Here is a 16,560-nt window from a genome sequence, read left to right on the forward strand (position 1 = left end):
CCTTGGATTTGCCCTCATCCAGGAGAGAAAACATTTATTCAACAAGGAACAAAGTCAGTGGCAGACAAAGTGACTCCCTACTCACTGTGGCTATCAGCCCAATCTATTAAAAATTTTAGCTGGGCTATTAAAGCAGTTGCAAAATGCTACCAAGAACTACTATTACTCTGTCAGCTGTGGCTGAGTGTAAATCACATCCAGCGTAGTTATTTCAGCTGCACATCTGAAATCTTGCTCTGTGCAAGTCTAATTGATAAGAGTTATGCCCTATTTCTGATCTCCCTATTTCTGTAGGTGACTGAAACTCAGTCCTGTAAAGTGATTTAATGTTCAGGTTTGCATTTTTTTTTTCCCCTGGGGATATTCCCTAGGTAATACCATTCTTTCTCTATCAAATTCTCAATATTCCAGCTCTCCTGTTTCCAAAGACTATATCCATCTCCTTACAGCAGCAACACATTAGAAGAGATTCTTGCAGAACAGCAATAACCTGTTTCTTAATTTCTAAGGCAGAAACTGACTTCAGATCCATTTTCACTTCATTATATAATTTACTAAGCATTGTGAGATTGAAGACCGATAGTTTGTATTCTTGGTGAACCAAGAGAATCTCTTAAGCTTGGCCTGTGACAGGAAAACGTGTTTACAGTGACATAAACATTTATTCCTTATATCATGAATTTGCAGTGGAATGTGCTGTAGAAGTATGTGGATTCAAATTCACCAAAAAAGAGCTAATGTAGTCTTTCCAATAGTTAATAACATGATTCAGGCCTTAAAACTAAAGGCAAGATACTCTACTATGATATAGTATGAGCTGTAGGTGTTGATTTTTAACTCAGATATCTCTCAAGCATGGTTAGTATCAAAATTCATGGAGCCATTTGCGCTAGGTTTGGAATAAATAACCTAGGGAAATCTCCAACACTCAGCAGCAAATGGTCTTTTCTTTACAGATCTGCAGCTGCAGATACTCATCCTTTTCACCCTTTCTCTCTAGCGCTGCAGACCACCAAACTACAGCTCTGCCTAGAGGATGACTTCAGCATGGGTTTGTTTAGGTAACAGGGCTTTCAGGATCCTGAGACAGATCTACCGGCTGCTCTTGCAGTTCTCAGTCTTCCTTCTGCTTCACTGGTCCGCACGATTCTCCTCCCTCCTGGGGTCCATCTCGAGTCCTGCAGTTGCAGTGGCAGAAGGAGCATTTCCTCTCCAATGTGGCCAACAGGGAGCAGTGGGGCTGTAGGAAGGGCCGTTGCAAAATCTGGATTCAGCACCTGCCAGCGGGGTGTGCTTCACACAGCACAAAACAGCTGCCATGTGCAGCAGGTGGGACGTGAGGGTGTTTCTCAGTCTTATGGTACATCTCAGCTTGGACCTTTCCTTACTTGGAAATCACTAAATGGTGGCTCTTAGAGAGGAAGGGGGAATAAGTTATCTGCCAGCAATTAATGACTAATTTTTCCAGAGATCAGGATTGGTGACAGTTTCTCACTCATTTGTGGATTCTAGGTAATCCAGTTTTACTCACTCATGTCTTTGCATCTTGATGGCAGAAGGAAAATATTACTGATGTCAAATGTGATTTAAAAGAGGTACTTCAGTTCATTTGCTTTGTTAATAGCACTGGTTCCAGCACCTAGCCTAAACAAGCATATTGCTGGTTTCAGAACAAATATGGTTTGTTTTCTTACTTTGCATTGCTTTCTGAGTTAGTATATTTCGATGGATATAAAACGGATGGGTTTTTTTGGTGTTCTTATACTAGCATTCACAAACATTTAATTACTGCAATACACAACTATTACAGTATTGCAGGTGCTGCAGCACACAAGTACAGCAAATAGTTTATCACATAATCTTCCTTCTCAGAAATTTCAGTCACAGGTTTTTGTGTAATGAGCACACTGAGCTAATTAGTGGGTTAACAGAATGTGTTCTTCTTTACTAATATTTGATTGTGTGTCTTTTTAAGGATACTACATGTATATAGAGGCATCCAACATGGTCTATGGACAGAGAGCATACCTAGTTTCAAGATCACTGAGAGGGACCTCTGGAAAACAATGCTTGACATTTTTCTATCACATGTATGGAGCTGGGACTGGATTATTAAGTGTTTATCTAAAAAGAGAAGGTGATGATGAAGAGATTCCTTTGTGGAGGAGGACGGGGGAACAAAGCATCTCGTGGCTAAGGGCAGTGATAGAATATGAAAGTGTTAGAAACTACCAGGTAAGAAAAAACAAACACAAAGCAGTCAGAATGGAAGGTAATGCTGAACTGTGCACTAGAATCCTGATTTTGAGTTGTATAACAAAAAAGTAGACAGCACTGAATGAATGGACATCTGAACAAGCTGAAGTAATGCAGGATTTTGGAATAGAAAACAAGACAGAGCAGAGGACAGAACAGAACAAACCTATGAAGATCATTGATTCCAACTGCATGACCAGTTCAGGGATATCCAAAAGTTAAGGGATGTTACTGTCAGCATTATCCAAATGCCTCTTGAAGTGACTTGGGGCTTCAGCCACCTCTCTGGGAAGCCTTGTCCTGGAGTTAAATGAAGCATTAATTAATTCCTTAACTCAGAATTCCTTTTTAAAATGATTTAAGTGTTGTTTTTCCATCACTACTTCTCAGTAGTGGTAGGCTGTATCTAGATCACTTGTGCAATTTTTGTTTTTCCTTCCACAGTCTAAAGCCTTGTCTAAATTTGATGCTGTCACTAAGCTGTGATAAACAGGCTGCATCTTGCAGCACAGTCTTTCAGGGTGGCACGACAGGCAAGGAAAGATGCAAAGAGAGAGCTGAACAGATCCTGAAACAGCGCTGGGCAGGAGACTACTAAACTTTCATTAACAGCAAGTTTAGCTTCATCAGTAATGATGAATCACAACAGAATGTTGTTGGCTTTTTTTTTTTTTTTTTTTTTTTTTTCTCTCCTGGCTTTCATTTGAGTAACACATGACAATATGTTTCAGCTGAAAAGGAAAATAGGCATATTATGTCACTGGTGTAGACTTACCGGTGGTTCATAATAAAGAAGTATCCTACTGAACTGTGGGAACAGATCTGTTCCCTTCAGTCATATCCAAAGTCTGTGACCAAGGAAGTTAGTCCAGTAATGGAGGATGGAAGTGTTCTTCCAAGAGCCAGGCGTTCAGGACACACTAGATCCCCAAACTGACTGCATGGTTTTTGGGGGGAGGGATTGTTCTTTCAGTCCTTCCTTCTAGTTGGGGTATTCATGAGAAGCCATGTCTTATCTTTACAGATTATTTTTGAAGCAATCCGTGGGGTGTCGATGAGAAGTGACACAGCTATTGATGATGTTCTGTTCCAAGCAGGACCCTGTTTAGGTAAGCTTAAGCTTACTTTGCTTTTCTTTGGAGACATCTAGCAAGTCGCACAGTGTTTTGTTGTACTTAGACAGGCGATATGTCGTTCCTTGAAGCCCCTCTGAATGGATCTGCATTTATCATCGCATTGCTGTTCATGTAGAATTTTTACAAACATGTGAAACAATTCTTCAGAGTTTGGTCTAGTAAAAATCTTGTAGCACTTTTTAAAAGCTGTATGGCAGTTCCATCAAAGTCCAACACAGTAATTACGTTCTGTCTTACATATTAAAAAGTACTGGCATTTACACTAGTTTCCCCTCTTTGTATTCTAGAAGTGGAAGAAATCCAGTTCTCATCAGGCTACCCAGACAGCTTAAATGAAATTGAGTATTAAATACAGTCTGCTGAAAGGAGTGGGATGCATAGAAAGGAAACTGCACAACGGTCTGTTTTAAAACGTGCTTTAAGTGAAGACTGGACTCATTCGGATACTCACCCAAGTGTAGGAAAAACTCAGAGCGCTCGCGTTCCTCGCCTTTGCAATGAAATTATTGACTCAGGGCTTCTTAGACTGTTTTATAATGTTTATTTTTTCTCTTTTGCATGAGGTTATTAATTACTATATCAAGGCTTCCCGTTTTGCACAGATCATTCAACACAGTATTTTAGTGCTTTGTGTGTGTGTGTGTGTGTGTGTGCGCATGTGTGTGTAAATCTTTTTGGTATACAGGTAAAAAGGGGAAAGCAAAGGTGCACAATTAAAATCTAATATTGTGTTATCTTAAATCTGCATTCAGTGAATGTTTTGTGTTGGGTACAGAATGGCTTTGTGTTAAGGAAATAATTAATACTTTAAGAGAATAAAGAAAATACTATTAGATACTACTAATATCCTACAGGCTAAGTGCAATTATTCATAAGACAATTCTCTCTGGGAAACTCTTAACACTTTGCTGGTAATTTTTGTGTTTTTGTATTCTTTTATTGTAAGAAATATATTTGTCATCTTTAGCAATAAGAAGCTCACTTCTCGTGTTTCAGTATAAATCAGCGTAACCTACTGCCAAATAAAGCAGTTCATACACTCACAAAGAATGTACTCACACCTTACCCAACCACAGTGCCTTGCAATTGTATTAATTAGATATTGGATTCACTCAACTTGTTAATTTTGAGGACTTTTTTATATTTGTGTTCAAAGTTTTGTTTTGAAAATATTAAAACTTCCTAATAAAATATAACTTTGAAAATGGCCTGCTTCAGACTTTAGTTATTGGAGCAACGAAGAACAACTGAACTTAGTATAGCAGCCTGCATTTGTTTGTTGTGTATCATGGAAAGTGGTTTGATATACCACAGGAAGCTCCTGTACTGACCTATAGAAGCCATTCAAACATTCAAGCTCTTTCTGCAAGGTGGGCACCCTGAATAATGGAAATAAATAGCCTTTGATCCATTCAGAACAGAGGATGTGGCATTTCTAGTTGGCTTTAAGTGTTAACAACACCTGGGACATGCTATGTCAGGTTCCTTTTTCTATGAGTGGTTTAGATACCCTCCACACTCAGCCTGGGTGGAGGGTACCCCATTCTTCTCATAGTGGTTCTCCAGGAACCTCACTGGTACAGCTGTTCTGATGATAATGTCAGTGAGGGTAACATTCATCCCACAGCAGCTTTCCACACATTCCAGAGAACCAAGGGAGAGTTTGAAAAATGGCTTTAAAGGCACTATCAGTCCATAGAATGGGGAATTCTCAGTCAAGTCCCTTGAACGAAGGGCTGTAAGACATCTGAAAAGCAGGGAAGATGTGCTCAGATTTCCCTGCTGGCAAACTTTTATGGTGATGTAAAAACACCCCATTAGCTCTGTCCAAATACAAAATCCCCCCATGCACCTGATTTCTGCCCTGGATCCATTTTTGTGTACTCTCTGTTGCTCTTTCACTGCAGCAGTAGATGCACAGGGAGCACAGAAGGGCAAAGAGCAGTTCTGAGACTGCTCTGCACTCAGCCTACTTGCCGTCTGAACATTTCTTCCAAGAGCAACTGGAGAATCCACAAGTAATTGCTTTGAGCCCAGTTGTGGCACAATCCATAGGAACAGCTATGAGTACTTCAGAAGCTGCTAAAGCACCCCAGAAACTAGAAAGCTTATATTTGATTGCTGTAATTGCAGAGTTGTGCTGCAGTAGAACTGAAATTGTCCTCAAAGCAGAGGAAAAGGTTTTTTAATACCCTCTTGCACAATAGTCTTCTATATTCTTTAAATGTTTTCCATTAGTTAACATTTTGTTATTATCCTTACTTTAAAAAGAGGACCAAAATCTGATCCCATTTGCACCAGTGGAAATACAGGAAAAAAACAACAGAGAATATCACTGTTATTGTAGATTTATATCAATGTAAATCAAACTGCATTCTGGAGAATATTGTGTCACGCTAAAATAAACCTAAGGTAAACTCGGGTTTATAATCTTGAGGCTTCAATAAAACAGCACAAATGGAATGCTAAATAACTTGCATTTTATTAGTCTGGATTTTAACACAGTTCAGGAGTGAGTGTGAGTACATGCTCAAGACAAACACTGCTGCTAAAGGACTGCCATGTAAGGTAAAACCACAGAGACAGCATGCTTCACTGGTAGGGTGATACATGAGTCAAAAGGTTCCTCCAGTCCCACTCAAGTGGGTTGCAAGGAAGGTGAATCTTTGGAATTCCCCAAATAAGGCACTCCCTGGTTGGCAGGGATTAAAAGATGGACAGAGTTGGACAAATACTCAGAGGAACAACACAAAATAATTTCTTGAGCTTTCCAGACACAATTGGACAGCTACCTTGAGGCAAAACTAGGTAACTCTTTAACAACAAAAACTATTTTTGGATGAAGGGTACTGTGGAACAGGTGTTATTTCCCAATCAACTACTTAAAGCCACGTTTAGGTAACAGCTACTAAATAAACAAGCAAAGGGGATCAAAAGGAAAAAGAGGATAAGAGGAGAATGAGAGAGATTTTTCACCACATCCTCAGATCTCGTGTTGTCCAGAACTGGGTCTTTATCTGTGGGTCTACCAGTGACAGCAGAACATGTGTGCTCAGCTTTACGTAGTCCGGTCAGTCAGTGACTGCCAAAGAGGTAGATGGCTCCTTCCATCTGCACACCTAGGGGTTCCAGAAAGTCTGAGAGTTTTCAGCAAGAGCCGACGGTGTTTTGTGCACCTCCTCCTTGCTAAGTGCCATAAAAGGACAGGGGTAAAACATCTCACTGCCCTACCTCAGCAGGACCTGCTCCACCTCCCCCACCTTCTCTCCTGAACTCAAGTTGTAGAGTCAAGTTCCTCGACTGAAGAAGTAAAGAGAGAAGAGACGGAAGAAAATACCCAAGTAATCATACACTGAACAACAGCCTATGCCAACTATCAAGAGCACAAGCCCAATTAGCAAGGCTAGCCTGATTTGCGCCAGCCATTTCCCCCACTTCATCAGTGCCAGAGACTGTAAGATATTGGAGAAACAGGATCTGAGTAAGAGTCTATCAAACCAGTCTTTCGGTTGGAATGACTGAAACAGTTCAGAAGGCTGATCAGCAGTTTCTTTCACCTCTGCACAAGCTACAAGTGGCAGCATTATAAGATAGCAATATAACATTCTTCTTTGGTTAAGTTTAACATGCAGCACACTCCCTGTTCCTTAAGTAACGTATTAAGAGCAAGTCATTTTGTGACGACATTCTTGATACTTCGTTGCACTTGTGAGTTTAATTCCCCCAAACCCTACCTAGTGTAATTTGACAAGACTTGTCAAGTTAGTTATTTTTTCTATGACAAATGGGTGTGTTCCCTGTCAACTTTGCATGCTGCCCACCTAGGTCGTTTGGATGGGGACTTGGATTGCTGATGAATCTGTTTCCAAGGTGCAGTGTAATAATAATAATAATCCACCCTGACAGGGAGAATGGTACCAGGGCACAGTGGTGCAAGGGACAGAAGTGGTATTTATCTGCATTATGGTGGAGTTAACAATCAGTGATTGATGACACGTTCAGTTCCATGCATGATTCCAAGTAGAATTGCTTGGAAATTGGTACAAGGCTCTTTCATGTTTTAAGCAAGTCCCATTTCTTATCCAGGGCCGCCCTTCCTTCTGATTGAGGGGCATCTGACCACTCCTCATGTGGTGTTGCCCCTTTCTTTTATTAAGATTATCCGATTCTTTTGTTAATATCTCCCTAAAATTTACCCAAATCACAGTGAATCTAAAACCTCCAGACACAAAATCAGGGAAGGCAATGCATATCCATCGGTTAGTATGATTCCAGATGATATGTATCAATTCCCAAACTAGGTGAACCACAAAGAGACCCTCCTCTCAAATTGAATACAGTTTCTCTGCATCTTTTAAGCTATGAGAATAGAAACGTGCTGGGCTAGCAGGTCCCTCTAGTCCTTTCTGGTACGTACGCATTGTCAAGCCATGAACTGCAAAACCCCATTCTGTGAGTAAAGGATAAGTGGTGTAAGTTGGTCTCAAAGCTTGATATACTCCTGCCTCAAAAATTAATAACCTTTGAGCCTCTTCATGGACCAGAGTCCAGTCACACACTGACCTTTTAAGAGTCAAATCAACCAATGGATGTGCGTGTTGCAGTTTCTTCTTTGTCATTGGCAAGCTTACCCACTCTGGTGTTCAAGGTTTTGGATGGAATACACACAGTTCCTTTCTTCTGCCAAATAGGTAGGAATCTGGGCTCTGGAGATGGGGGTTGTACCTTTTCTTGGGTATTTCTTGCAATGCCATGCTTTCTAAGTGCGAGTGGCAGTATCCTAGAAGCAGGCAAAACAATCCCTGCCTGTTTCTCTGAAAGGAACCATAAAAAACAAATCTTTGATTTCAGTAGTGGCCTGAAATTCATGGTCTTGCTCCTGAATGGTGGCAATTAAATCAGGCCATTTTTGCATTTAATTTCTGATAATTGACTGTGAACCTCCGTTTGCTGTTTGGCTTCCTAACTGGCAACATGGGAATTACGTGGTGAGTGGGTGGGGACTATAATTCCCTAATCTTTAAGTTCACAACAACTGTTTCTCCCCTGGGTGTTCCCACTGCCTCAGGTTACTTCAGAATGGTGTCCTCCAGCATCATATCTGTTTTCAGTCGGTCTTGTAAATTTACTGCATCCAATTCTTTATTTTTTTAACTTGCTGGGGAGACTTTGTATTAACCTTATCATCCAAACAGGATTTGCCTTTTAAAGCAGGGGCAATGGCCGATTGGTAATCAAACAGCACAAACAAGTGGCCTTTTGTATAGTTACTGAGAGTTACTTTGGTCTCCTGCTATAGACAGAAAGACTCCTGGTTCCCATTATTCTTATACTTCCTCTTCAGTAAGCCTAATGCTGTTATGGCTGGTTAAGGCAGCCATGTCCAACCTGTGGCTCAGCCCAGCCCACAGACGTTGGTGGTACGGCAGTAAAGGGTGAACTTTCCTACCCATTCTGTTGTGTGTTGTTGCCATGTGACAGACAGCAGCAGAGGGGCACTCTGGCAGAATGGTGTCTGACAGTCTGAGGATACTCTTCACACACACGCAGTCCCAGTTTCTTTAGCCAGCCGGCTACATTTTCCTGCAGCTTGACCAGCTTACTAGCACTATGGGTTGTCCATCCTCATACTGATATCCTGTTTTAACAGGAGGACAAAGATGAGGGGCAGCTTTACCATCATATCTTGATTTTATGTGTTCCATTTCCTCCACTGGGTAGTGGCAAGCTAATTCCCTCCCAAGCATCTCCTGCTCCCTAGTTGGGCTGCCACAGTCATTCACCATCTTTTTCTCCTCCAACAAGCCAGCAGCTTTTAACTGTAATTCATGCTCTCTCACAAAAGCATCATGCAGCTGGTTCTGCAAACTCCCTGTCAACTCTCATAATGATTCATTTTCTTGCATTGCTCTTATGGTAAAACATCTTGCAGCCCTGCCTCTGCAGGACCAGGTCCACCTCCCCCACTCTCTCTCAAAGTCAAGTTGTTGAATCGAAGTTCCCTTTTGGTCCCTTCCAAGCTTCGATTTCTAATTTCAAGTTTTTTAGTTGCTTAGGAATGACTGAAGGAACTTTCAGTACTCCTTCACATCACTTTAGTCTGAATTCTCACCTTGCTGTTTTCCCTCCATCTCAGTTGTTTTCCTTGTCCATCTCCTGCACCACTCCAACACCTCATCCAATGTCTTTTCTTTTTTTCAGCCTGCACAGTGATCTCAGTTATAAGCATTCTGATCTTCTTCCGACCCAGCTGCATATACTGCCACTTTTCCTTGCTCTCTGATTAGTACAGCATTCTAGCTCACTTCCCCTGTACACTGAATGGCTTTAGAATTTTCCCCTCTTTAAGAACTCCTCTTGTCTGATGCACTGTCTCTGTCATAAAATCATTAAAGTTTCTTTATAAAAGACCTCTAAGATTATCTAGTCCGATCATCAACTCATCACCATCACGTCCACTAAGCCATGACCCTCACTGTGACATCTACTTGTTTCATGAACACCTCCAGGGACGGTGACTACACCACTTCCCTGGGCAGCAACGTGCCAATGTCTCACCACTCTTTCTGAGAATAAATTCTTCTTGGTATCCAACCTGAACGTCCCCTGCCACAACTTCAGCACATTACCTTTTGTCCCATCACTAGCTACACAGGAGAAGAGGCTGACACCCACCTCGCCACAACTTCCTTTCAGAAAGTGGTAGGGTTGCCCTGACCCTTCTCTTTCCTAGACTATACAATGCCAGCTTCCTCAGCCACTCGCTATAATACTTGTGCTCTCAACCCTACCCCAGCTTTGTTGTCCAGTAGACATGCTCCTGGGTCCCAGTGTTTTTCTTATAGTGAGAAGCCCAAAACGGAACACAGTATTCAAGGTGTAGCCCTACTAGTGCTGAGCACAAAGGGAAGCCCACTTCCCTACATTGGCTACACTGTTTCTGGTACAAGCCAGGATGCTGTTGGCATTCTTGGCCATCTGGGCACAGTGTTGGCTCATGTTCAGCTAGCTGTGAACTAAATGCCCCCAAATCCTTTTGCGTTGTGCAGCCACTCTGCTCCAAACCTGTAGCACTGCATGGGGTTGTTGTGACTGAAGTGCAGGACTTGGTAGCTAATCTTGTTGTACCATAACCTGTCTTTCAGGCTTCATCATTTCTCTCTTCCAGCTCTTACAAAGCTCCATACTCTCCAGACCCTTGAAAATGCTCCAGGATGAACTTAGAGTAAAAGAGATCAATGCAGCAGTCTCAGGCTAGAACATGTTTGGCTCAAAGTGTTCCTTCATGAGTTCAGCTCTACCTGCTCTAACTGCAAGCTTGTAATCAAACTGATTTAAGTGAGAAATTTTATCATGCAAAACATTAACAAAAATTTACTAATCAATTACTGATCTAAGAAGAAACACTCCAGTGTTACAAATATACAATTCCACTCTTTTGCACTTTTATTAAATAGAATTACAAAGCTGCTGTCTCACAAATGGAACACAAATATTTTCATTATCCTTCCATACACAGATATCACTAGCATACACTGCTGTCCATGTCTTGGACATGGATCTGAAAGCGAGTCCTGTGGTTGCTGAGAACAATTCACTCTTCAGCTGACCCCAACTCCTTTCCTCCTCTCCCCAGCCCCTTCCCCTGTATTCTAAATAACTTTCTCACTGCTTTTCTACTGTCTCTCCACCTTTTCTCTGAAGGGAACAAACTGCATTAACAAAGTTTTTTCCTCACTGTTCCCAGTTTGTCTACCTTCAGTCACACAGAGCGTCTTGAAGAGAAGGCTATGGGGAGGTCTGATAGAAGCCTTCAGTATCCAAAGGGGGCCTATAAGAAAGGACAGACACTTTAGAAGGGTCTGTTGTGATAGGAGAAGAGGAAATGGTTTCAAACTAAAAGAGAGGAGATTCAGATTGGTTATTAAGAAGTTTTTTTCAAGGAGTGGTGAGGCACTGGCACGGGTTGCCCAGAGATGCAGTGGAAGCCCCATCCCTGGAGATATTGAAGGTCAGGCTGGCTGGTGCTCTGAGCACCCTGACTGAGCTGCAGGTGCTCCTGTTTGTCACAGGGCAGTTGGACTAGGTGGCCTCTTAGGATCCTTTGAAGCTCAAACGATTCTATAGGACTGTATCTTAACGGACGCAGCTTCTGCATTTGCAGAGTATTACAGATGTGCCTGAGCCACAGGCGGCCTCACAGCATCTGCATGCTAATCCTCCCAGCAGATCCCGGTTCATACTGCTGACACGTTGCTTCTCATGTAAACTTTCTGTCAAACAGCAATAGTTACGGGCAGGCTGCTGGTACCACACAAGCATTTTGCCATCTCTGGCCTCCAGCAGTACACACCAGCCCCTGGCTCCCTGTGGGACGGGGCACGTGGAAAGGGAAAAGAGCATCAGGGGCACCCACGGCACAGGTGCCATTATCACACACAACAGCAGGCCGCCACCACCCATCCTCTGCATCGCCTTCAACACAAAACTATCACCTGTAAAAAAAAAATAACTACATGTTTCCTAGGTATTTTATTACATTGAAAATGAAGAAAAAGCGATCGAACCGAACCAGGTAGAGAGAGAACGAGAGGATCCCGCCCAGCCCGAGCCCCACCCGCCGTCACTCAGAGGCTGCCTCCGGGACCGGCCTGCAGCTGCCACCTGGCGGCACGGCCGCGGGCAGCACCCTCACACCGCCCGGCAGCAACAGCAGGCGGCGACAGACGCGAGACGGCAGCCGGCAAGGCGAGCCCGGGGTTCGCCGACTCCGTGCGGTCGCTTCGGGTGGGCCGGCCCCCAGTCCGCGGTGCCGGCCGGGAGTCGCGATCAGGCGAGGCGGGAAGGGAGCGCTTTGCTTCGCTCGGCTCGCGACCCGCGGCCGCCTCCACGGGCCGCCTTCGCGCGCGACCGCCCCCCGCCCAACGCGCGCTCCCCTGGCGTTAAGGCGCGTGCCCCGTCCCCCTCCTGCCTCCCGCCAATGGGAGCGCGGTGCGGGGCGCGCGCTACGGGGAGGGCGGGCCGTGAGGGAAAATGGCGGTGCAGGGACGACTGCTGGCGGGCGGCTCCCAGCTGCGTCTCTGTGACAGTCGCCGTAGCGGGAAGCCGCGCTTCGTGGAGGGCTCCATCGTCAGGATCTACATGGAGAACTTCTTGTGAGTCCGCGAGCGGGCGGCCGGGCTTTTCTTTCCCGGGCGGCAGCTCAGAAGCCGGCGCTGGCCGCGGATCGCGCCGGGGCCGTTGGTGCGCGGTGCGTTGGGGACGAAGGTCGGCGGCTGGCACGGGGCGAGCGTTCGCCGAGGAGCGTTTGTGGGGCCGGCCGGGCTGCGGGCCGGTAGCGCCGGGCGCGGGGCAGCCTCCGCCGGCTGACGGAGGGTGCTGCGGTGTCCGCGTGGGAGATGAGCCGTCTGTGGGAAGGGGCTGCGTAACGCTGCTGCTCCGGGGCAGACTAAGGCCTGCGCGGGCGGCGGGCTGCCCGTCGCTCTCGGCGCATTGTCGCTTCCGCGGCTCTGCGTTCCGCCGGGGCGTGCCGGCCGTACCGCTCCGCGCCCTGCTTGTTTGCTCCTCTTGTCCCGGTCGGTGCCTGCATCCCTTTTCCCGCCCTTTTTAGGCGGCTGTGGAGCCGCGGAGGGAAGAGGAGCGCGGAACACGTTCGGCGGCAACGGGGACTGGGCTTCAGAACCCTTGGAATAAAGTGTCCGTGGCGCTGATTATTGCGGTTCTGAGTTGTGCGTGCTGGGAGTACAGCTCTGCTTGGAGCTGGCTACCAGGAAAGCTTTCGGTTCCGTTTCTTATGGATTAGCGTCCTGTGTCTCCTTGTCAGCCTTGAGAACAGTTTTGTTCAGCACAAATCATGGATCACAGTACGTGATAGTTGGTGGAACCTAAAACATCTTCAAGTCCTAGGGCAAAGGGTTTGAGTATGTTGGTTTCCAGAAGTACGTCGTGGTGTTACTGTCATATTGTTGATACTCCTGTTCCCTTCTTGGTGAAAGCACCCTGTTTCCTCTCAGTGTCTGGTACAGGCTGTGGATAGGACTACGAATGTTAGAGCTTATTACAGATCTAGGATGTTACTGATCATATCATCTTGCCTTGAATTTGCATGCTTGTAAGAAATGAAAGCTACTGGATCATGTCCAGCCTTCAAGGAGGAGTAGTACCACAGAACCTGAAGACTTCTTGCAGAACTCAAAAGCCATGATGTATATTACACAAATTAGGCTGTTATCTCCTTCTGTGACTGCAGTGAGAGGCAACAGTGGGTAATATCGAGTCCTAATAAAGTTAATAGGAGTTGTCGCTTTTTTGGGCTGGATTTCATTCCTTATAACCATTTGTTGTGAAGAAAGTTGTTACCAGTGCTCCAATAGGTAGGAATTTGTTCTGCTGTGTTTCACTCTGGGGTTTATTTATAAAATAACCGTTGAACAATGAGTCTGTCCTATAAAATCATGATCTGTCGTATTTAATATGAGAATAGTTTTGAGCAAGTAATTCTTATTTTTAAGATGACATGTTTATGAAGAAAATAATATTGTGCTTTTCAGAACATACGACACCTGTGAACTACGTCCAGGACCCAACTTGAACATGATTATAGGACCTAATGGAACAGGGAAGTCGAGCATTGTTTGTGCCATCTGTCTGGGATTGGCTGGAAAACCTTCTTTCTTGGGGCGAGCTGAAAAGGTGACTACGAACATTTTTAATTTGCATGTTTAATGTGAACTTCATTGAGAGCATTGTCCAGCAGGGAGGGGAAGGGAATGATGACTTGCTTTTGTAGAATGTATAAAGTGTTGAAGCTGCAGAATAACCTGGGCCAGAGACAAGGGCCATTATCAAAGTGGTTACCTTAATTAACTGCTGATTAAATTAAAAAAATTAAAAAATGGAAAATACGTTAATTGTACTGCAACCTGAATAGGGAAGATGTTATATCTGGAGATAACTGACTTCCACAATGTAGGAGAGCGTCACCCAAAGAAGTAAGATTTCCTTGCTGTGTATAAGGGTGTTTTATAAAGGCCTCGAGCCATTAATCTGGATGACTTTCAATTCTGCTATTATTATTTTATTTTAGGGTTCATTATGTTTGCTTCCAAGAGATTGTGGTGACATTAGGATAGAAAATTTATTTGTATGGCCCGTTTTTTTTAAAACTTTTTCTCTTGCTTTCTGGGCTATTTCAGTTACATGAAATACATTTCAGTAGCTCTTTGGAGTGCTCAGTCTGGTTACTTAAAAGATTGTGCATATTATGTGATAACAGCTCTATCTTGATCTAAGGTAAACATAGAAATTGCCTGCATGGCAGCAGTGTGTTGATGTTGTTATGATTGTATACTTCTATGCTATTAGTATTAACATGTGCCAGTGCCTTTGGTTTTTGTTGCCTTTGTTCACTGAACTTGTTCATTTCTGCGGATTTGCTGGCTATAATTTGTTCTGAAGGTTGAAATTGACCAAAAAAATAATCTGTGGAGCAAGTTCTAGTGCTTTTATTTAAAGAGGAAGTTAATAACATCTTTCTTTTTTTTTAGTTAATACACAGCCAGAAGAAAAATAAGGTTTTCAATAACATATACCATTACAGCTAGTCAGTAGTTCAAATGCATATTTTGGTTAGAGATTACATTTTAAAACAGAGTTATTTTGCAGTAATAATTTCTGTAATTCATTTTGTAGGTTGGGCTCTTTGTAAAGCAGGGATGCTTAAAAGGTCTAGTGGAAATCGAACTGTAAGTAGTAAAATTATATTTCCTCGTGAGTATTTAATTAGATGGTTTTCTTGCGTACTTTCTTAGACAGCTGTGAAAAGAAATAATGTACAGAGACCTTTCTCTAAGCTGATTTCTTTTTTCTTTTTTTTTCCCTTAAACTTCAACATTTTAAGCTTGAAAACATATAACTCAAAGGTAGACAGTGATGGCTGGTCTCAGTTTTGCTTTCTGAAGCATTTTACCTTGTCTTTGTGCACAAAGGGTATGTAGAAAAAGGCTGATCTTTGTATATATAGTGTGTTCAGTTTTTGATGGTATGGAAAGAGTTGATTCATTCAGTACTACTGTCATGATACAGTGGTTGGAAGTGATTTAAAAAGGAAAAAAAAAAAAAAAGAAGGAGCATAATGTATATTCTAAAACCAAGTATTTTGCCTTCACCTGTATCAGTAAAGCTGACGTGATGTGAGGGGTTCTTCTGTGCTCTTACTGGAAATGCTACTTAGTAAAACCAAACAGAAGGCTAAAACTAGATCTGATTAATTCTTGGCAATGCAGTCTTCTAGGTAAGCTTACACAAAATTCAGCAACTGAAATGTAATTCAGAGTTAGTCTGTAAAATCAGTCAGTAACTTATGTTTACTGACAATGCAAGGTAATAGCACATGCTGCCTGTGTTTAGTGGTGAACTAATTGTAAACAAAGAGAATAGTTCCTCAGTGGCTGCCTTGTGGTAGAGATTAACATGAAACAGCACTAGCAATGTGATTTCTTGGGTTCTTTGCAGTTGTTGGATTGATGTGTTTGCTCTGAGCGTAAAGCTATTCACCTGGTTCCAATCCATAGTTAATTTGTATAAAAATTGGCTGCCCCTGATTAAATTGCATGAAATATGAACTGTGTTAAGGGAAAAAAAAGACAAGCTGGAACAGGTCCTTGAAAAAAATCCTTTGACTTTTCTGCTGATGGGGGTTGTCAGGTTGGTCATTCTTTGAAGATGTTGTGATGGGTCTGGAGTTGGGTTATCTGTCTATATGACATTGTGTTTTTTCCAGCATAGATACTAGATTGTTTGAAAGTCTAAAGAGAAATGTATAGTATGTTAAGATGTAATGTTATTGCATTGATCTGACTTTGTCTAGCTGGTGAGAGGTGATTAAAGAGAATGACACAGATTTGCAGGCATAGAAAGGGTCCTTTGGAGATCATTGAGTCCAACGCTGGTTCCCTGCAGTAGGTTTTCAAGGAAGACACATGAGTTGTCTTGAATATCTCCAGGGAAGGAGACTCTACAACCTCTCCAGCAACCAGTTCCAGTGTTCCATTCCCCTTACTGTAAATAAGTCCTTCTGCATGTTTGTATGGAACTTTCTTTGTTCAAGCTTTAGGCCCTTCCTCTTTGTCCTATTGCTACACACCACTGAGAAGAGCCTGACCTCATC

General features: G+C 43.2%; 2 protein-coding genes across 3 annotated transcripts in view; both read left to right on the plus strand.

Annotated features, from left to right (window-relative positions):
* MAMDC2 (MAM domain containing 2) overlaps positions 1-4,593 on the plus strand; it is a 64,567-nt gene extending 59,974 nt beyond the window's left edge. Inside the window, exons 12-14 of the mRNA XM_072359524.1 lie at positions 1,976-2,235; positions 3,281-3,365; positions 3,680-4,593. Of these exons, the coding sequence (XP_072215625.1) occupies positions 1,976-2,235; positions 3,281-3,365; positions 3,680-3,741 (407 nt within the window). The 3' untranslated portion in view covers positions 3,742-4,593. The remainder of the gene's footprint in view (positions 1-1,975; positions 2,236-3,280; positions 3,366-3,679) is intronic.
* Positions 4,594-12,347: 7,754 nt separating this feature from the next.
* SMC5 (structural maintenance of chromosomes 5) overlaps positions 12,348-16,560 on the plus strand; it is a 43,218-nt gene continuing 39,005 nt past the window's right edge. For both annotated transcript variants that reach the window (XM_072359403.1, XM_072359404.1), the window contains exons 1-3: positions 12,348-12,547; positions 13,943-14,084; positions 15,084-15,136. In XM_072359403.1, coding sequence (XP_072215504.1) covers positions 12,426-12,547; positions 13,943-14,084; positions 15,084-15,136 — 317 coding nt within the window. In that variant the 5' untranslated portion in view covers positions 12,348-12,425. The remainder of the gene's footprint in view (positions 12,548-13,942; positions 14,085-15,083; positions 15,137-16,560) is intronic.

The sequence above is a fragment of the Excalfactoria chinensis genome, chromosome Z (genome assembly GCF_039878825.1).
Source record: "Excalfactoria chinensis isolate bCotChi1 chromosome Z, bCotChi1.hap2, whole genome shotgun sequence".
Classification (NCBI taxonomy): Eukaryota; Metazoa; Chordata; class Aves; order Galliformes; family Phasianidae; genus Excalfactoria; species Excalfactoria chinensis.